Source organism: Tachysurus fulvidraco, chromosome 9 (genome assembly GCF_022655615.1).
Source record: "Tachysurus fulvidraco isolate hzauxx_2018 chromosome 9, HZAU_PFXX_2.0, whole genome shotgun sequence".
Classification (NCBI taxonomy): domain Eukaryota; kingdom Metazoa; phylum Chordata; class Actinopteri; order Siluriformes; family Bagridae; genus Tachysurus; species Tachysurus fulvidraco.
In genome coordinates this window covers 4,906,899-4,929,525 of record NC_062526.1, presented here as the reverse complement: position 1 = coordinate 4,929,525, position 22,627 = coordinate 4,906,899, and the positions used below count along the sequence as shown (strand labels likewise).

General features: G+C 37.3%; 1 protein-coding gene across 1 annotated transcript; it reads right to left on the bottom strand.

Moving 5' to 3' along the window:
• Nucleotides 1–24: 24 nt before the first annotated feature.
• On the bottom strand, nucleotides 25–15,524 carry LOC113653344 (ectonucleoside triphosphate diphosphohydrolase 2). The gene is made up of 9 exons (XM_027162897.2): nucleotides 15,253–15,524; nucleotides 11,800–11,917; nucleotides 9,717–9,867; nucleotides 7,065–7,224; nucleotides 6,047–6,274; nucleotides 3,298–3,564; nucleotides 1,955–2,074; nucleotides 795–929; nucleotides 25–699 (listed from the first exon to the last, which is right to left on the bottom strand). Exons 1-9 carry the CDS (start codon nucleotides 15,373–15,375, stop codon nucleotides 490–492), a joined length of 1,512 nt encoding a protein of 503 aa, XP_027018698.2. The 5' UTR covers nucleotides 15,376–15,524; the 3' UTR covers nucleotides 25–489.
• Between the last annotated feature and the right edge of the window lie 7,103 nt (nucleotides 15,525–22,627).

Sequence of the window (22,627 nt, the reverse complement as noted above, 5' to 3'; positions counted from 1 at the left end):
CACACACAGAAAAACACACACACATAGAAAACAGTTTTTTTTATTCATATACAGAGCGAAGGAATTCAAATGAAAAACTTTATTAATGCATTGAACAAATTCAAAATTGAATTGAAATACTAATTCTTTTGAAAAAATTCAAAACCTCAGTTTATAAAACAAGTCTGGATACAATATAAAAATACTCAAGCGTCATAACATCTCATTTAAATCAATTTTTTTAAACAAATCTTTTTCAAACGGTGCTACATAACCTACATAGAATGTTACTGAAAATAACCCTGGATGTATTTATTACAACAAGAACAACAACAACAAAAAAAATATTCTGAAATATAAATATAGCTGAAACCGAATATTTCTGCTAAATTGTCATACCACAGTAAGTAAATTTCTTTGCTCATCTCATCTGATCTACTGCAATCGTGAATTCACAAATAGCCCTTTAGTTTTTCAGTGCATGAAAACATAAACATTGTTAACAGACAATTATAGTGCACTGTCATTTCCTTTCTTCTTCCAGCACATGGCCATGAGTAGAAATATGACTGCTAGGATGAGCAGGACTGTGAAGAGGAAGACAAGCATGTTCCAGGCTCCTGGACAAAGAGCCTTTCTCAACGACACGCTCTCAGCCGGCACGAGGCTGCTGAGGTTCAGGATGTAACCAAGAGCCCAACCGATCGAGGTGTCTCCTGCCTAGAAACAAGACACACAGCGAGATATGATAATCCAGTCCACAACAGATGTGTAGTTTCATGACTCAGCTTTACACACGTGTGCTCAGAGCTTACTTTCTTCTGGAAGGAGATGTGGGGAAAGGAGTTTTGATCAAACCCGTAGCCATTCAGAAGAAGCACCTTCATGAAGACTGCGACTGTGCAGTAGTCTTGCAGTCGGCTTTTCTGTTCTGGAACTTTCTGCAGCATCTTTAATAGGGAAAGATAGTATAGCATATAAATAGAGAGTTTTACATGCTGTAAAATATAAACAAATCAATAAATGATTAAACAGAAGAATGAAATACAAGCTTCCTGAGATCCCATTTTATTGTATAATGTATATTTTAGAACAAAATGCTTCCCAAAAAATGGACAAAGAACATTTGACGTTATTTTTATGTCTACCAGATAAAAAAGTGACGTGACGTACAGCTAAGTACGGTGACCCATACTCAGAATTCGTTCTCTGCATTTAACCCATCCAAAGTGCACACACACACCTCGATCGGTTGGGCAGCCATTTATGCTGCGGCGCTAGGGGAGCAGTCGGGGGTGTGTGTGTGTGTGTGTGTGTGAATGTTGGGGATTCGGTGCCTTGCTCAAGAGCACCTCAGTCGTGGCCGGCCCGAGACTCGAACCCACAACCTTCGGGTTAGGAGACAAACTCTCTAACCATTAGGCCATGACTGCCCAAAAGGAAATGCAAATGTTTTTTGAATCTATAGTAAGTCATATTGTGAATGGATTAGCTGTTTTTTTTGCGTACAATTAATGAAGTATTTGAAATTTTTTTGTTTGTTTCTTCTGTATCTACTATATACATGATGATAAACGAAATCATGTCCTTCATAACGTGTCACCGCTGCCGTCTATGCTATCAAGAAGTGACATATTTATGATATATACCAAAAACACAGTATCTAAAATAAAAAACGTGACCTACATTCAAACAAATGAAAAACATTTGCATACTCGCATGACATTTGCATGTCTTTTATTCTAGCTGGGTAGACATGCAAATATTTTTACGTCGTACTATATTACAATATTTACAAGCATTTCAGTATTTATCATTAACGTACTTCTAGACTAAATGTACACATACTGTAGCTTACTGTATATACTATATTTAGCTTAGATTAAACTTCACAAGTCTGAGCAAGGTGAATGTGAAATATGTAGATGGATGGCTCAGAATAGCAGGGGACAGAATTAGCACAGCAGCCTCGAACCTCCTGGAAGCTCATGTTGCAGACGGTGATTGCGGCCTCTTCTAGGAGCTCGGGTGAATTGACGGTGATGCCTGTGGCCTTCTCCAGGAAAATGTAAGTGTAGTAGAATGCAGAAAATGCCTACAACAGAGAAGGAGGGGAGAGATAAAGAAAATATGTGGCTGAAAATATGACAACATACCACCAAGATATTATCTGCAATACAAAAATACCATGCAATATTTTATTATTGGCTTAAACATTACAGCAACTGATGTCAAGGATGGTTTTTTTTTATAGATGTATATGCTGTTCATTTATATAAATGCGCTTTGTAATGTAACCGTGTACACAAGTTTATTTTTTAGTTAAGTTTAAATGGATCAGGCTCTCAGGCAGGATTCACTTAACCGACAAATTGGCTCAGCTCCAATAATGAAGCTCTACTATAAACTGGTTATAGAGCTAAATATATTGTAGTGTCCAGAAACATCATCCTAATAAGAGTAAGTAAAGAAACAAACGACAAAAAAGGATTCACAAAAATTTCAAACAAAGCACAAGAACAGAAGACCTAAGAAAAACAAGCATTAAAGGAATAAATAGCTTTTTGTTTGTTTTATTACGTCGATTAAATTCAATTTATCCGTATTGCACCTTTAACAAGCAGCTTTACAGTAGTATAGAAACAGAATAAAACATTTTTTTACAATTAAGTAATTATTTATCTCTAATATTAATCCCTAATGATCAAGCCAGAGGTGACGGTGGTGAGGTAAAAACTCCCTGAGATGATATGAGGAAGAAACCTTGAGAGGAACCAGAATCAGAAGTGAACCTCGTCCTCATTTGGTTGACACTGAACAGTAAATAATGTCAATCTAAAATGAAATAATATCCTTTCTGATCGCTGATGAATACCGTAAAGTCGGTAGATAATTTTATAACGAACGTACATACAAGGAAAGTCTGCAAAACCCAACCCGCATTGTCCGCAAAACCCAACCCACAAACTACAGCATATGATGTCAGGGGAAACATGTATGGGAAAAAAACTCAGAGGTGTGAATGTTGCAGTGTGTCATTGTGGTCAAGTGTTAAATACCATAATAACCCAACCTGCAGCTGTACACGCTGCCATTTGTTCAGGTAATGAAACGATAATCTGAAGTTTTATTGTAATTCTCTACAGATGACATTGTTTACTGTCTGTTACCAGACCTAACACGTTTGTTCGTGATGAGACCTAAAGCATCCGCTGCTCCAGGTTAGATTTATTCGACACACATAATACACCATCAGGGTCCTGATTACACACTTTATTAAAACATCAACCCCTGAAACAATATAAAAAGACGACCTACCATGAACTTGCCAGAAACACTGGGCTGGAAAACACCATCGAAGGAGCACTTGGAGAAGGAGCAGTTCTGGAAAGAGAAGATCTGGGACATGTTCCCCAGGCAGTGCTTGTAGTTCCCGGAGCCTACAATATTAAGCTGCTTGGCGCTGTCAAATGGAGAGGGTTTGCTGGATGCTGTGCATGGAGAATCAAACGTGGCGAGTGTCTTGGACATGTTATAATCCGCTGGTAAACAAGGGTGGGTTATGAGTTCATTAGCGCCCTGAGACTGAGAGAAATAGAAAGAAAGAAAGAAAGAAAGAAAGAAAGAGAGAGAGAGAGAGAGAGAGAGAGTCAGTCGTCAGAGTATTTCAGTAACCGATGAACTCCTGGGATTTTCACACATGGCAGTGTCTTGAGTTTACACAGAACAATGCAAAAAAAAAAAAAAAGTCTATGGTCACTTCAGTATCCTCTTTTTACTGTAATGAGCAGAAAAACACCTCAAAGCACGCAACATGTCAAACCATAAGCCTGATGAGTTACAAGAGCAGGAGACCACATCATGCACCTTCCACTTCTGTCAACCAAAAACTGGAACAAGCTCAAAGAAAGTTAATAATAATAATAATTTATAGCTGTGTGATTTTTTTTTTAATGGTGCCTAATTGGATAACTAACAAATATAAAGATGTACGGCTGTTCCTAATAAAGTGGACGGTAAGTGTATTTACTTATTAGTGCAAAAATGTCATAATTTTTGGTGTTTAAAGTCCTTCTCATTGTTCTAGAGCAGCAACCCTCAATCGTGGCTGTGACGCTTCCTTTATATTCATTACTAAGCCAAAATGCTGGGACTAGGATTTCAATTAACGTGCATACATGTGTGTGTGTGTGTGTGTGTGTGTGCATCTGTTTGACACAGTGCCTGGTTATGTACAAACTTATTGGCATGCAACACATTTGACACATTTAACATTTACCAGAAGGTGTGTCTCAGTTTGGAGTGTATGTGTGGTTACTGTGGTTCGCTGTTATTGGCCAGTTCTCTTAACAAAAGCCCCATGTCAGGGTTTTTCTTTCATTATTTAACTGCATGACTTGATGCTCATGCAAAAAAAAAAAAATATATATATATATTATATATATATATATATATATAAATGAATAAAATATATATATATAAATGAATAAAAAAAATATGTACACACATACATACATATATAAAATCAATAGTTTTCTCTATAAACGTATTTCTCTACAGATTATTATATCCCCATTGATCAACTCGACAGAGTTTCCTTGTAGATTGCATTGTTTCTTTGCGCATATCAAATGTAATGTAATTTATATGATTATGATGAGGGGGGGCAATAATAAACGTTACAAGGTCTGGAAGACAAACAAGACATGACAAAAACCCACAACATGACCCAGTTCCAGACCACAATGCAAGCGTCGCACGACAATCCTTCGTCCTCATGGATGATACAAGAGCATGATATTTAATTCCCCCTGCAGTGGAAACAATTTAACTCCGGGAAATTTCAACTAATGGCATAAATAGATCGATTTATGACAGATACATCTACTGAGTTTATCTTTAACATTTAGCTGTAAGGTAATTTTCCTTCTCAGATACATGAAACAAACCAGACTTGAATTTCAGTTAAAACTTTGGTTAAATGTGTGTGTGTGTGTGTGTGTGCGCGCATCTGTTTGACACAGTGCCTGGTTACATACTTGCTCTGTTTTTTGGCATGCAACACATTTGACACACTTACCAGAAGGTAGATAGGTTTATGACAGATACATCTACTGAGTTTATCTTTAAATTTAGCTGTAAGGTAATTTCTCTTCTCAGATCCATTCAACAAACTAGAGACTCTGAGGGCTTTATTTGAAGTAACGTGACATACGGCTAAGTATATTCTGAGGTGACCCATCTCTGCATTTAACCCATCCAAAGTGCACACACACACAGCAGTGAACACACACACATCGTGAACACACACCCGGAGCAACGGGCAGCCATTTATGCTGCGGCGCCCGAGAAGAAGTTGGAAGCAGTCGTGGCTGGCCCGAGACTCGAACCGACGACCTTAAGGTTAGGAGTCAGACTCTCTAACCATTAGGCCACGACTTCCCATTTATCCTTAAGCGTACAGTATATACTGTGCAGATCGGGCTCTGAGACTTTTTATGGCTGTGAACATATACCCTGTGAACAGGTTCGAGTCTCATGCAAGCAAGAGCCTGTTTGTCAGCAGACATTGTCAGAAACATTTGACTATTTACTAAAAATAATTTTTGTGAACTGTTACACAATTTTATTATGCAATATGAGGGAAGATTCAGGCAATAAATGTTATAAATGTGCAAAAAAATTCTGATGGTAAATGACCTTTATTGTCATGACCTCTAAACGACAATAGTTCTAAACGCTAGTGTCCAGACGACGTATATTATTTAACCCCTCTGTCCACCAGTTCTTCTGTAATGCAATTTAGTTATATTTATATCCTCAGTGAATAATCCTTGAGGTGGTCTATAGTTACTGATCATTTACAGTCTTTACGTTTTATATATAAGCCTTAACATTATAAGCAGACTACAATAGAACTATTTGTCTAAGCTTGTTAGAAACTCATCATGTGTCCTGAAGCCCTTAGCATTAAGGACATTTAAACTGAGCTCAGATATACATGACCTTCTGCTGTTCTTCTGTTTCATTCTAATTTATCGAGCTCTGTGACAGAACCAGTGTTTACCTGAACCAGGTGAGCCAGCAGGCGGCGTAGCATCTGGTCCCGGCCGTAGCACAGGAAGCTTTGAGTGTAGATGCTGTAGTTTTTGCCGTACAGCTGCAACGTCATCAGGTTGTTTTTGTCCTCCACCTTGTCCTTGGTTACGAAGGTAATCTGAGTGGAGGCGCCACCGAAATCTAGTGCACCCACCGTCTCTTTGCCAGGGGACAGCCAGTGGCCTACAAACCCGTACTGATGAGACAAAAAGAACAGGGAGCTTCGGATCAGAGAAAGAAAACAGACACGACATTAATAACAGTGTTATTATTCTAACAGGACCGGGGAAATATAGACCAGGATATGAATAGCGCTGTTGTGTAATAGATCTTATTATTATTATTATTGATCATTTTAATTGATCGAAAGTAATTAAAATTATATTAGATTTTTTTTAAATAGAGTGTAATACCTAAAGTTATTCTTTCAATATCTTTTCTTTTTTCTTAGTCTAGTCTTGAAAACTTTTTATTATCTCTTTTTGTTCATATTCATTGATTCATCTTCTACCGCTTTATCCGAACTACTTCAGGTCACGGGGAGCCTGTGAATATCTCAGGCGTCATCGGGCATCGATGCAGGATACACCCTGGACGGAGTGCCATCCCATCACAGGGCACACACACACACTCTCATTCACTCACACACTCACACATTACGGACAATTCTCTAGAGATGCCAATCAACCTACCATGCAGGCGGAGGCGGGAATCGAACCCCCAACCCTGGAGGTGTGAGGCGAACGTGCTAACCACTAAGCCACCGTGCCCCCCTTTTTGTTTATATCATTTTATATATTTTTATATTAGTTATATATATTTTTAAAACCTTTTCATTATCTGTTTATATAATATTTTAATTGTTTTTTTTTAAAGAAGCACTTTCAAGTGGATTTCTTAGGATTTCAAAAATGACTTGAAAATAAAGCTGAACAAATAATTAGACATGATAACATGATGAGGATGAGGAAGAAGATGATGATGACCTTTATAAAGTTCTCTAACAGGTAGTTGACAGTGACCCAGCCATACGCGCCCTCCTCTTGCCCTGTCAGTATGCTGGCCCCTTTGAAGCGGAATGGATAGCTCTTCAGCTTCTCTTCTACTTCCTTCAGAATTTCAGCTGACACTTTGGGATTAGAAAGGCTGTAGAGTACAAACACAGACACAATCATTCATCGACCGGGACCTCGTGATTCAATTCAATTCAATTCAATTCAATTCAATTCAATTCAAGTTTATTTGTATAGCGCTTTTTACGATAGACATTGTCTCAAAGCAGCTTTACAGAACATAAACATAGAGCAGAAGGTAAACATAATTAATGATAAAGGAAATAACGAATAATAAAAGATAAGAATTGACAGAATAAAAATTCTAGATTATTATTAGATGTATATAGTTCACAATGTGTATGTATTTATTCCCCTATGAGCAAGTCTGAGGTGACTCAGGCAGCAGTGGCAAGGAAAAACTCCCTTAAATTGGTAAAGGAAGAAACCTTGAGAGGAACCGGACTCAAGGGGGAACCCATCCTCATATGGGTGACACTGGGGGTGTGATTGTAATATACAGTCAGATAAATGTTGTATTGGTGTAAGGTTCAAGGACTTCTGATCTCCTTAGTATCACAGAGTCTAACTGGAGATGTCTCAGGATTCTTAGAGACGGCCTCGGCTCAGTGGACGTCAAAAGGCTTCGTCCCAAAGAGGACGTTGGGAGCTGGTACAGTGTCTGGATGCCTCGGGATGGGTACAAAGAGAGAAGCAGTGGAAAGGGATTAACATATCTGCTGTTCATAAAAATGTGCTGGTCTGATGTACTGGTGTAAGATATTATGGGATGTATTATGTGTACGCCTGACTAAAGAGATGAGTTTTTAATCTACATTTAAACTGGGAAAGTGTGTCTGCACCCCGAACACTATCAGGAAGACTATTCCAAAGTTTGGGAGCTAAATAAGAAAACGCTCTACCACCTTTAGTAGACTTAGATATTCTGGGAACTACCAAAAGTCCTGAGTTTTGTGATCTCAGAGAGCGTGAAGGATTGTAACGTGTTAGAAGACTAGTTAGGTACATGGGAGCTAAACCATTAAGAGCCTTGTACGTAAGTAGCAGCAGTTTGTAGTCAATTCTATACTTAACATGTAGCCAGTGTAGAGATGATAAAATTGGGGTTATATGGTCATACTTTCTTGTCCTAGTGAGAACTCTGGCAGCTGCATTTTGGACTAACTGTAACCTATTTATTAAAGATGCAGGACAACCACCTAGTAATGCATTACAATAGTCCAGTCTAGAGGTCATGAATGCATGAACTAGCTTCTCAGCATCAGATACAGACAAGATGTTTCTCAGCTTGGCAATGTTTCTAAGGTGGAAGAAGGCTGTTTTGGTAGTATGGGCGATATGATTTTTAAAAGACAAGTTACTGTCTAATATAACACCGAGGTCTTTCACTGTCGAGCTACTTCTAACAGTACATCCGTCTAAATGGGAGTTAAGTTGTGAGAGTTTCTGTGCACTGGTTTTTGGACCTATGAGTAGTATTTCTGTCTTATCGGAGTTTAACAATAGAAAGTTGCAGCTCATCCAGTCTTTTATCTCTCTAAGGCACTGAGTTAATTTGGACACTGTGGCTATTTCATCTGGTTTTGATGAGATATATAACTGTGTGTCATCAGCATAACAATGGAAACTAATCCCATGTCTTCTAAGAATGTTCCCTAATGGAAGCATGTATATAGAGAAAAGCACAGGTCCTAGAACTGATCCTTGAGGGACCCCATAATTAACTGGTAGTAAACTGGAGGATTCACCATTTAATTCTACAAAATGGTATCGGTCAGACAGATAGGATCTAAACCAGTTTAAAGCCTGACCATGAATACCTGTGTAATATTGTAAGCGATCTAGAAGAATGTTGTGATCTATAGTGTCGAATGCAGCACTAAGGTCAAGTAGAACTAATAGTGACATACAGTCTTGGTCCGAAGCTAAGAACAAGTCGTTTGTAACTTTAACAAGTGCAGTTTCTGTGCTATGATGGGGCCTGAAACCTGACTGAAACTCTTCAAGGATGTTGCTCTCCTGTAAGAAGGAGCTCAGTTGAACAGACACAACCTTTTCAAGTATTTTAGACATAAACGGAAGGTGTGAGATAGGTCTGTAATTTGATAGTTCATTAGGGTCCAAGTTAGGTTTTTTGATGAGTGGCCTAATAACTGCCAACTTAAAAGACTTCGGGACGTAACCTAAAGATAACGAGGAGTTAATGATATTAAGAAGAGGCTCACCAGCTTTATGTAACACTTCTTTCAGTTGGGAGGGCAGTTCTTTTTAGTTGGGATGGGGTCTAGTGAACATGTTGTTGATTTAGCTGTAGTAATAAGTTTATCTAACTCTTCCTGTCCTGTACTTGTAAAGCTGTGTAAAGCCTTAGGTGAGATTGTGTCACTGGTTGCTCTCATATGTTGAGCGTCACCTATTTTATTCCTGATACTTTCGATTTTATCAGTGAAGAATCTCATAAAGTCCTCACTACTGAAATGTGAGGCGATGCCACGGAACTGATAACCTGACCACATTTATTTCACTGGAAAAGCTCTGATTAAGGTTCTGGAATGTGTGACTCACTTCAGGAGTCTCATGCCAGCTGTGGCTCCAAGATACAAATGCGTGACCTGATGCCTCGTCTTGGGAATGTCCTCCAAAGCCTGCTCCATGCAAGTCTCCAGGCTACGCGCAGCTCCGTTTTTCTGACCCGCATAGCTCGATATGCCTCCACCTAAACGCAAGTCAGAACATTAGCTTATTGCTTCATTTCAATTTCATAACAAAGTGAGAACTTGACTTTCCAAAGAAGAGAGAAGGGGAAGAAAGGGTGGTTTTGATATGCCAGATGCTTCCTCAGACCATCCCTTAGCAACAATAATCATAATACACACAGTGTATGGTTACATTTTTTATATGGTTGTAACATCTATGTAAACTTTGGTGATGGGGAACCAGAACTATAAATGGTGGTATTCATGACAGAAAATAATGACCTTTACACATTATGTGAGCGAGAACTTGAAGTGAAAGCTCGGAGAATTCGACCTTCTGACCCATGAAAACGAATTGGGTGAGGAAGCTTCTGAATGAACATCTGTTTGGATTCCAGCCAGCGTTTAGCAATCGTGTTTCTATAAGCAGTGCTATATACTTCTAGTAGCTATCTACACATATTAGCGGTGAGGGATCTAATGAGTTCTAGTTTAGGACCGTTTGATTTAGTCAGGTTTTGTTGAACAACATCGTTTTTAGGAGTTATTCATTACTACCTCACATGAATTCAGAACATTGCAGAAACTTTACTTTTGCATCTCTACACCCAAAACGTCTTACTGTGGAAAATAAATTTGCCACGACAATCTGAAGGTTTTGTAGTTGAATTATTCATTCATTTATTCATTCATTCATTCATTTTCTACCGCTTATCCGAACTTCTCGGGTCACGAGGAGCCTGTGCCTATCTCAGGTGTCATCGGGCATCGAGGCAGGATACACCCTGGACGGAGTGCCAACCCATCGCAGGGCACACACACTCTCATTCACACACTCACACACTCATTCACACACTCACACACTACGGACAATTTTCCAGAGATGCCAATCAACCTACCATGCATGTCTTTGGACCAGGGGGAGGAAACCGGAGTACCCGGAGGAAACCCCCAAGGCACGGGGAGAACATGCAAACTCCACACACACAAGGCGGAGGTGGGAATCGAACCCCAACCCTGGAGGTGTGAGGCGAACGTACCAACCACTAAGCCGTAGTTGAATTACTGTAGATCATTGTAAATTTTATACAATGGCTTTGAAGTCGTGTGAACAGATTTAGATTCAATTCCCATGAAATGAATAGCAATAATAATCAAAGTTCAAGCGTGATTTCTCATAGCAAGGTCCAATTTAAACAAATTTACAAACTTTTACAGTTCTGAAACTGAGAAAACCCGAATCAGGAGCATAAGACCACTAGCCTTATTAGCTACATCTAGAAAATTAAATTTTCCCCACTGTTTTGTACCATTTTGTGTTAGTTTTTCTAATCCAGCATATGCTATTGCCTGTAAACTAATATACAGTATATACTAAGAATATATGAGATGGTCCTTTCATACTTACTGACTTTAGATGATGTGAGATTAGATGATGTTTGCTCAGTCTTCTACCTGATTTTTCACCATAAACATAATTTTTAAAGAAAAAAAAAATATGCGAAGTGAAGTGACGTGACATACGGCTAAGTTCGGTGACCCATACTCAGAATTCGTTCTCTGCATTTAACCCATCCAAAGTGTGTGTGTGTGTGTGTGTTTTCGGTGCCTTGCTCAAGGGCACTTCAGTCGTGGTATTGCCGACCCGAGACTCGAACCCACAACCTTACGGTTAAGAGTCAAACTCTCTAATCATTAGGCCACGACTTCCCAGGCATTCACGTAACTTTAACGTTTAAGTCTTTATTTCCAGCAACATCAGACAAAAGCACCATCAGAATGCTTTCCATTTATATCACCACCATCTCCTCATCCTCATCCTCATCAACGAGAGCTGACTCACAACTGAAGCTAAATCATCAATTGTCCTCCAATCCAAACTTTGATGAATAAGAGTTATTGTGTTTCTGACACACGGACGCACGCCCGTACATGCACATGCATTTACTCACCCTTTACATGGCACTCGCTGTGCTGGCTGACAATGCCGGTGTCGTTCTGTTTGTCCGCAGGCCATTTGTAGACAAACATGGCTGTATGGGAGGATCCTGCATCCAGGACGATTCCATACTGCAAAACACATCCGAAGTCTCAGTAAGAAACCGTCAAACAATATTAAGCCTTATTATTAGCCTTATTTGCTGCATGGGAAAACAGTGCAGGGGTTCGTGTATGTGGTGATACGACACTTTTACCTGGACACTTTTAGACACTCAGACAGGAATTTAACGGACAACTGAACTAGTTCGTTGTTTGGATTTGTTTCGGGAAATAAAACAACACATTCGCCTGAAGGGAAGGAAGAAGCACAAGGGATTTTTTTTCTCTCTAGCCGTTGTGGCAAGATGTATTAAGGCGTACAAGACAACACATGCAACTTGGGCGCTGTTCCCAAATCAGACCTGCACTCCACCCTTCAGTTGAGTTTGCGTACGGATTCAATGCTTCTGCATTTTATTCACCAAGTTCATGTGTTCGCATGCTCAGGTGCGTTAACCATAGAAAACTAAAGACAGCAAATACAAGACCTTTATTCTCATTCCCAAACCTCAGCACTCAATCAAAACTCCTTTAAAGCATCGACGTTTCTGTGTGTGCCATTTCTTTTTAGAATTAAACAGCAAAAAAAATTAAAATAAAAAAAATGAAATGCCTACAAATTCATCATTTTATATTTTACACAACCTTTATTAAGAGGACCAGAAAATGTCCTCATAAGTATTTATAAGTATGAGACTGTGTTAGATATCACAGATGTTCCTATAGTTGTTTATGTTGATATGTTAATATATAGAAAATTCGTTCATCTTGAGAAACCAGGTATCGTAACGGTCCAAGTCGTGAGTGAATCCCGAGGCTATTCCTGGAAAACTGGGTGTGAAGAACACAAGATTATTCACAGACATATTTATGACATGAACAGTAAAAGCAGTTCACGACATGCCGTACTGTGTACGGTTGTGTATGTGACAACAGAAGTTGAATTTTAAGTTTATTTACACAACCCTTGACAAAATAAGCTCTAATCCACCATATTTCTCAGGGGTAGCATAGGGTGCAGTTTGGGGTTGGATAAGAATTGTACTAGTTAAACTTTTCAGTGTTTGTTTTGGCTGAAAACATTCATTTCGATATCCATAGCTACAGATAAACGATCCTGGGAATGTTAAGGAAATCAAAACAAACTGCTGCTGGATTTACAAGATATGCCACCGTGGATTACACGGTGTCGAAAAACAACTTGCGCCACTCCCTCTTACTCACCTTGTTATCGGGGCTGCTTTAAATTGACGGCGTGTTAAAAAGTAATAACTGCAGCAGTTATAAAGCTTAAAGTAGCTGTAGCTTATTTCGTTGAAGTTCATTCATTCACTCAGCGCTGCAGAAGCTGTGATGTTACACACACCAAAGCCAGAGGCGACACATTCCCTCTCCTCAGTCAAGCAGAATATCAAGTATTTTTTTTTTCCCTTTTCAAATGAAGAGCTGATTGAACGCAGGAATAACACAACACGGTGCTGACATTGGTTTAGCTGCATTCATACAAGCGCCGTAGCTTAAACTGGAAGAAAACGCAGTACGTATCTATGGATGCTTTTCAAAAAAATTATAATAATAATTAAACACTCACTTTGTTCAAGTGTATCACAAATCGTATGTTTTTTTATTCTAACGTTGGCAGTCAATACTTAATATCAAATGATTTATTTGTGATATATGATATATGCTTTCATCATACCATATACTTAGTAAGTAAATTGACATGAATTAAAACAATTACCGGGAGATAAACTAATTACAAGTCTAACATAGATAGCTATTTTTAAGTTTTGGCCTCGTGTTGTTCTTTCACACTCAAATGAATACGTAATGAAGGAATCAAGCTTGAAGCTGGATCAAAAATTAAAGAAATGGTATGGTCCATCGTAGGGGTGTTTGTAGGCAAGTGTAATGTCTTTCTGGCATGATGAATAAAAACAATTTTAATGATTACAACATTTAAAAATCTTCAAGAACCTACTCAGGATTTTGTTCAAGGTGATTAAAAGTCAACAGGGGATTAATTGTCGTCAGAAATCCCACAACCCCTTAATTCACATCCTGATTAGATTCCTCCACACTGGTTTATACTGAGATGAATCATAATGTTGATAATAAAGGAAATAGAAAAGTCACTGAGTCACAGTTGAACCTCTAAGGAAGCATTAATTCATCTCATTATGAGCCGGCCTACGTAAGATGACTGAACAACCCTGTCATGCTTTTCTGTTCAATTCAAATTTCAATTTATTAACCCGATGTCGTGATATAAGGCGAGACTCTTTCTGATGCTCAATGAATCTCTATATATAGGGTGTAGAATTATTTTAGATATTATATTTGGGATTCAGTCTGTAACTGAGCTATACAGTAGAGATGGCATCACATCACTCTGATGAGAATGTGAATACATTAGGACTGATTTGAATACGTTTCACATATCTTAAGCGTGCATGTAAATCAGTTTCCTTTAAGCAAAGGACTACTTTCTAAGGACTAAATAACTGGGTTAAAGAAACGTAAACAAAAACAAATATAAAAAAACCTGTCTGACAAGCATAAAAAATATTGACTCAGTCCATAATAAATCCCAAGTCGTGTCTCTGTAATTAATATTTTTACAGTTTAGTCCAGTTATGTTAGATATTTTAAACCTAGTCTGTTAATATAGTATATTAATGTCTGACAAGCTGAACTGAGACCAGGCAGGAAACAAGGTAATTGTGTCTGTACACTTCAAACGCGCGTATATATCTGGTCTTACGGTATTATGATTAAACAGTAAAATAAACAGAATTGAAGTTTTATTCGCTCTTTATTTCATAAACGCATTAAAAATCCGTGCATGTAATACTACCTTTCCTGAAATTTTGTACAGTACATAAAAAAATCTATCTTTAGTATTAACATTTATTACTATTAGTTTGTCTGGGTGTCTATTAAGCTTTATACGGATTTAATAGATGGGACAGCTAAATTACAATAAAGTTAATTCATTCATTTTGGAGTTAAAGTGACATTTCGAAGTATAATAAATAAATAAAGGAAGAAAGAAAGAAAGAAAGAAAGAAAGAAAGAAAAAAAGAAAGAAAAAAAAACCAACCCGGAAAATATTTTGTGTTTTTATCGTATTTGTTCATATACCGTAAATATGCCATTATACGCGCACAAATAATAAACGAATTGATCACTTAACCACGACTAGATGTGCATCATTTCGGCTTGATATTAAGCTTCCATCGATTAAAAAAAGGCATATTACATTAATGCCTGCATGCATGCATGCATTTAGGATGATACAATTGTGGATTGCACTAGGAAAAGTGTGTTGAGTGAGTGAGTGCTAGTGAAGAGTAAAGATTTACCATGTACTGTGGGGGTTCCTTCACGTCCTCGATGTTGATGGCGAGCAGAAAAATGCCAACAGTCGCCAATAATAACATGGCAACTGGGACGATTATGCGACATGATTGCTGTTGATTCCCCATGATAGCTGCAGTGTGCGCGCGAACGCGCGTGTGTGTGTGTGTGTGTGTGTGTGTGTGTGTTGTACAAGGGAGTTAGTTCACCTGTTGCAGAGAGTGTCATGAGTGTGTGAGAAGCCTTGCTAAGTGCTCTCCATAAAAGTGGGCATGGCCCTTATGTGGCATGACATAACTCTCTAATGCAAGGCTGCAGATTAACAGAAGTGTCCTCCCAAGCACAGTGTAATTATACACCACACAAGAAAAAAACAAACATTATTAGGCATCAAAGATGTGCAGGCTTTTTTTTTTCTTTTTTCTTTTTAATGCTGTCTTTCAGAATAGACTTGAAAATAAGGTCAACATGGCACCAGTATATGAGTTCCACCTGCATGACACAATACATAAGGGTGAACCTACTGAGTCATTGAGACAATAACAAACCATCTGAAATACTGCTGTAAATCGTGTTGTACAGAATCACTTTAAAGCCATTCAGGTCTTTTTTTGTTTTGTTTACCTGCCTTAGCTTGATGACATGGTTAAAGGAAAGAAAAAAAAAATCAATTGAACTTGAAGGCTTCGGGCTACGTTTATATTCGTACAGAGCTCTTTCAGTCGATTCAGTCGTTGTGGTTGATATCTGCATTTATGTTGGTTTTACAAGACCTTTTATCCTCCTGCAAGTCAGAGAGAACGTTTTATCACTTCACAGCACTGCAAAACTTCCTGTACTTTACACTAATCTTCCACTGAGACAGAACCACAGTATAAAGAGTTTGTAGTCGTTTTCACACAAGGCCACAAAGGCCGTTTTCTCGGAAGTCGGCTACGTAGATCTTTTTTCTCTGCAAGAGACTGAGAAAAACTCATCACAGTGCTGATTGTTATACAGTTATATAAAAAAGTATTCTTACAAAGTTTGCCAGTCCCACAGGTCAAAGAAGGACATGGCTACATTATATGTTTAAAATCATGGTTAATGTTTTTGGGACGTTTCGGTATAACGGCTACTATAAACATATGGGTGTATTAGTATAAACTTCAGAGCTGGGAAGAAAAAAAAAAGAATATTTGACCATTCAGAAGCAGGCATTGAAAGGAGCTAAGACATACCAACATTTAAGGGCTCTGGATTGGACTCACTTTCTACAAAGGTTTATTTCAAAAGGTGGATATCGTTTGGATGAAAAAAAAATGAAATGAATGTACATTTGAGAAAAGTGTTTTCAGTAGAGGACATACCCTTCTTCTAACAAAGTAATAAAGTCATTGTTTTGCCAACCAGATATTGAATGTCTCATTCATTTTATCCCCATGTCTCACTTTTGCTTTAGAGGAAAATCTCACCTGCCTACTGTAGATTTGTACATATGAACTACTGCTGTAGTCAAAAAAATCTATCTTCTGTCCATCCCAGGACACTTATTAAGAGTACACTCATACTGAACATCCTTACAACACTTTTAGTGCTGTTGGTCTTTATTCTACATACTGTCAGGATTTATAATCAGACTATTGGGTGTCCGTTCTGATGAGGATGGGTTTCATTTTGCATCTGGTTCCACCAAAAGTTTTATCGTCACGTCATCTAACGATGATTTAATTGCTGTTGCCATCCCTGCTTTTGGATGATGGTGCTATACAACATGAACATAGAATAAAAATAGCATTAAAACACAAAGCCACCTAACAGGAGTAGATCGGCATCAAAGTATTTTCTGAAACGTATCTTTCTCTTTTTCTCTCAAGCTCCTCTATGTTAACAAAGGCTTCCTCTCGCCTGTGTAAAAACCGACCTACTCTGATCCATCCTCCTGGTCCTGGCACACTTTTTTGACTATGAAGCACTGATAGTTCCATATCAGAAGCAGAATCATGACAAGCAGAGCCAACAGGACCAGCGCCACCACCAGGAGGTGCTGTTTATCCAGACGAGAACCTGTATGTTTGTATCTCCAGAGCCACGTTTGTAGCAGTGACTCAGAGGGAGGAGGTGGTGAAGTGACAGAGACTTCTCCAGCCTGAGCTGAGCTCTGTGGCTTATACATTGTTCAGGTTTTACTAGCTCACCTGCAGAGAAACGAAGAGATTAGAGCTATAAACCCGAACAAAAAGCCTGCAGAAACACATAGTAAGATTGTGTTTACGCTATGCACCAGATATTGCAACACCTTTAAGCCTGTAATGTGCATGCATATAGCTGTTTTCATCTAGTTAGTGTGTTTATGCTGCTAAAAAAAATTCTGACTGCATGTTTGTATTTTACAAAAGTGTTTCCCAATCCTTGTGTTTAACAGCCAGCTTTGTATGGTATGATTTTTTTCTCAGAAAGTCTGCATTTTGGTGACATCATCTAGCTGCCACCTTATTGTGGACTTAAATTTGTGTCATCCATTATTTGTCAATCATCAAACAAAAAACTCTTAAAAGGAATGAAATGACATGGAATTTATCACTATAGATATTGAACCTGCTTTGTTTACAGTTTCACGTCCTTACATTCTTTTCAATGATTAAGAATTTCCTTTGCTGGAAGTCTGGACGAATTACGTTCGATATTTTAACGCAGATATAATTTGTTTGAGAAAAGGGTGCAGCGAAGCTTAAAATGAGTAATGAGAACCCTACGGCAAATTAGTAGCAAAACAACGAGTGGTTGTTCCTGTTAAAAATGTTCTGGTGTGGGTCAATGGCATGAACTACCATGTAATGGGCTAATTTGTTGTTTACGCTTAGAGGCAAAATGCTAGCATTTAATTTGCGATTTAGCCTCCTCGTCTCAATTCGATTCAACTCAAATCAATTTTATTTATATGGCTCTTTTAGTAACTAATATTGTCACAAAGCAGCTTTACAGAAATCCAGATATAGCTTTACATTTCCTCCTAGTGAGCAAGCCATGGGCAAGTGTGGAAAAGGAAAAACTCCAGCAGATGACATGAGCAGTATAATGTCTGTTTTTCTTCTGGGTGTCACCAGATAGTGAGATTAAAAATCATCAGTCTGTGTCCAATGTTTAATGTCTTTCTTTTGTTGAACTACTGACCGGAAGGTTATGAGTTTGAATGCCAGTTCCACCAAACTGACACCGATGTTTGAGCAAGCCATTTTTTTGCTCAGTTGTATAAAATGAGATTAGAATGCAATTTGACTGGCCAAATGCCATAAATATAAGATTAAGCAATACAGGTCATTTACATGTACCACTTTAACCAGCATCGTCCCATTCAAACCCATCTCATTACTCTATTTAAGAGTTTCTGGGCATTTGTACCCTAAACAACACAAAAACAACCTACATAATTAATCTTTCTCCAAAGACATGAAAAATATTATTTTAACTTTTTGAACATTGAGAACAATTTTACTGACCTTGGGATTAAATTGCCTGGAAAGAGGTGGTGATGGTCCTTTTCCCACCTGGTTGTACCAGGAAGCAGGAGTTCAGGGTTAACAAAATAATAATAATAATAATAATTTAAAAAAAAAAAAACAACAAGCCTCTACATGGGTAACCTGTTAAGTTATTTCTAACCACACTGAGTGTGTACAAAGTGTATAAAGCTTGAATCCTGTCCAATCAGGGAGCTAGGAATTACAATTGGATCAGCTTTCCTCAAGGAGCTCCATGTTAGATAATATGGTTTGGTTGCTATGCTTTAAATTCAAACTGCTGAGGATAGCCCAACATGACAGTCTAGAGATACATGAGGTTGGATGGCAGCCACGAAGATAGATTTGGGCTTCGATTGGCATGAAGAGTTTAGCGCTCAAGGATTCTTCATTGAAACTGTTGATAACTTCTACAAGACAGAATTCACGTTGAAATAAGAATGAATCTACTGGATACTCACCTGCAATTTTTGACCATGTAGTACATAGTTATTAGTACCATTAGTAAATAGTACACAGTTGATAAGGATGGATTCCTTTTTGGGTTCTCATAAGGTTATTTCTTCGTATCATCTCATGGAGTCCTCACCAACTCACCCCTGGCTTGCTAATTCGGGGATAAATTAAAAATGTATAATTCATATTCTGAGTTTATATGTTTCATAAAGCTGCTTTTTGACAATGTCTTCTCAGTGACAAGTGTACAGAAAGGGTTAATCATGCTATGCAAATAAATCTGAATTGAATTAAAACCAAAGATATGTTTGCACTAGAGGGTCATCAAGCCTTCATTTTTAGTGGTTAAAAAAGACAGACAGAAACGAAGAGGTCAAGTCTGTATTGTAGCTATGGGTAGAATTAATTTGACAGTTAAGGATGTCCCTTCCTTAAGTTTTGTCCATGCTGAATGTAACAAAAGTCTGCTCAAGGTTTCACTGATGTCACAGATTCTCAGAGTTGCTGCATCCCCCAGTGGTCTAAAAATACACACGGGAATTAAATTTTCACAATGCAGTAGCATTAAGCATCCACACAAACGTGTTGTGAGAAGATAAGTGACAGTGCGCTTATTCAGATTCTGTATCTACTGTACATATGAAGTAACTTCTATGCCCTGAAATCATTTGACGTCACTGCGTTTCACCTTTACATGGCAGCACATCCGTTGCCTGAGGAACAGTTCAGTCCTCTCGAGTGTCACTTTGACAGCTCGGTCAGCGAGCACCACTCAGCCATATTGGCGTGACATGAGCAGCCTGCACAGCTTGTGCTGTCACTTCACACTGCTGATTTATATTACAGCCTCGTCCATCTGCACTGAACATATTAAAGCCTAGAGCAGAAATAACAAAGTCCTACCTCGCTGCTTGCCTCCACACACACAGATTGAGTTTGATCCTGATTCTCTTTCTGCAGTGTAAGGAGGGTTTACAGTATAGAACGTCCACTGTCTCAGTCTGGGCAGATTTGAGCTGGTACATTTGGTGTCTCATATCAAATAAACACACAACTTGACTCCGCCCCTTTGTTTGCTCTTAGTTGCTCAGTCGTGACACACGCTGACCCTTAAGGAAGGTCGTGCTTAAAAGACAAACACAGTGCAAGATCAGGCCTTGGGAAATGACATGTAGCTTTGAGTCATTTCAGATCAACACTTAATGGATGAGAGCAATACAACAGTGTCTCATTGTTCTCAATTCATTTGACACACATTGTTCCTAATATAGACAGTGTTGAGGGATTTAGATGATGTAAACCCTGTTGAGAAAAGCGTGAGTTTAAATTTATTTTCGTAGCAGGTGAAAATCTTGAATATAGTCCTATTTCATTTAGTATTTTCCATTACAATATTACAACAAACTAAATATGCAGAAATATTAACAAATATTTCATTTTCTAATTTTAGGCTTTCTTTTTTTTAATCTAGAATGAAGCAAAATTATCTGGCAATAAACAAACAAACAAACAAACAATTATTATATATTATTATATATATATATATACATATATATATATATATACATATATATATATATGTGTATATATATATATGTGTGTATATATATATATATGTGTATATATATTTATATATACTTATATATATATACGTATATATATATATATATATATATATATATATATATATATACACATATATATAAATACATGTATATATACAATACACATAATAAACTATAATATTTATTTATTTGTTTGTTTGTTTGTTTATATATATATATATTTATTATTATTATTATTATTATTATTATTATTATTATTATTATTATTATTATTATTAATAATAATAATCCTATCTTTAGTTCATTTTTAATCACACTTTAATTGTTTCACTTACTAAGATGTCAGTTTTTAAATATCAACACACACCATGTTGAAAGTAAAAGTCTTGCTAATTCGATTGCAACTGTCTGTTTAACTGTCTGTTAAAACGAGAATAAAATTTTTTTCATTTCAAATTTTTTAGATATTTATTTTCCTATTTTATTTTATTTTTTTATTATTTTTCTTTGGAGCTCCGATCAAATATACCATTCTATATAAAATAAATAATAAAAAAAATAAATAGATAGATAGTTAGATAGATAGATAGATAGATAGATAGATAGATAGATAGATAGATAGATAGATAGATAGATAGATAGATAGATAGATAGATAGATAGATAAATCAACTTTTAGAAGTTTTAAAAGACAAATTCAGTTGTGAAGTTTAAAGATTCAATTTGTATTATTTCTTTTTAAATCTCTGCACAGCGTGACACCAAACTATAATCTCCTCTGCACCCATTCTGCCTCGAGAGCTTCTAAGCAGCTGATTTGTAACGATCCTTTGCATTCAAATGAGGTTTAAATGAGATTAAGGAACAGGATCCGCTGTAATAAACATTTTTAATCCGATTGTAAAGTGTATTTTTCTCACAGTCATTTAAGTCTCTTTAAGGTCTGTTGCACTGAATTTTATTCTGAGTCTTTTATTTTCTTTTTGTTCTGTTTAGTCATCTTGGGTTTTATCTTTGACCTTTCTTTAATCTTTTAATAAACTAAATAAACTTAAAAAAAATCATTTATAAATAAAGGTGAGTTAAAAGATTGTTGAAAAATCTATTTTATCATTTGTAGAATTCATCCTAAAATATTTACCCTTTTTTATTTATTCTACATATCTCTGACACACTTACCTTCTTGTATATAACACCTTCATTCATAACGCAGCTCTTCATATATATATATATGTCCTTGTATTTGAGATTCATACGAAAGGACAGGAAACTGTATGATGTCATTCATACACGAGGAGTATGTAATCCAGCATCTTGTCATTTGTGCGTTTGTCAGTGGATGTGCATGGACATCCACCTTCTTGTGTTACAACACGTCAAGTCAAGACATTCAAGTCAAACCAAGAAGCTTTTATTGTCATCTGGATCATATGTAGCTGCGTATGAAACAACATTCCTCAAGGACCCTGGAGCTACTGTAAATAAGACAACATAGGACTAAAAAAAAATGTAACCTGTCACATAAAGAGCATGTGTGCAAATTTTTTGTAAGGACGAGAGACAGTGCAAACAGACGATACGATACTACAAGGTAGGAACATAAAATAGCACCGAGCAAGCTACACTCTGTACCGTATATGCAATGTGAACTGCACCGCTACTGTAACCATGCTCCATCTAGGCATGAAAATTATTCCAGTACTACTTCTTTTATTAAAAGTTTTCATAAATTTAATGAAAAAGATAAAGTTCATACTAGAAACTTTTTTACTTTTACAGCACACGGTAGACACCTTTATTAAGAGAAACTTACATTTTATCTCATTTCATACAATTGACGGTTAAGGGCCTTGCTCAGGG

Coding starts and splice junctions, on each gene's coding strand:
- LOC113653344 (XM_027162897.2), bottom strand. CDS start 15,375: ATGGGGAATCAACAGCAATCATGTCGCATAATCGTCCCAGTTGCCATG. Junction 11,918..15,252: donor AGGAACCCCCACAGTACATG/GTAAATCTTTAC, acceptor TGTGTTTTGCAG/TATGGAATCGTCCTGGATGC. Junction 7,225..9,716: donor GCTGGCATGAGACTCCTGAA/GTGAGTCACACA, acceptor TGTACTCTACAG/CCTTTCTAATCCCAAAGTGT.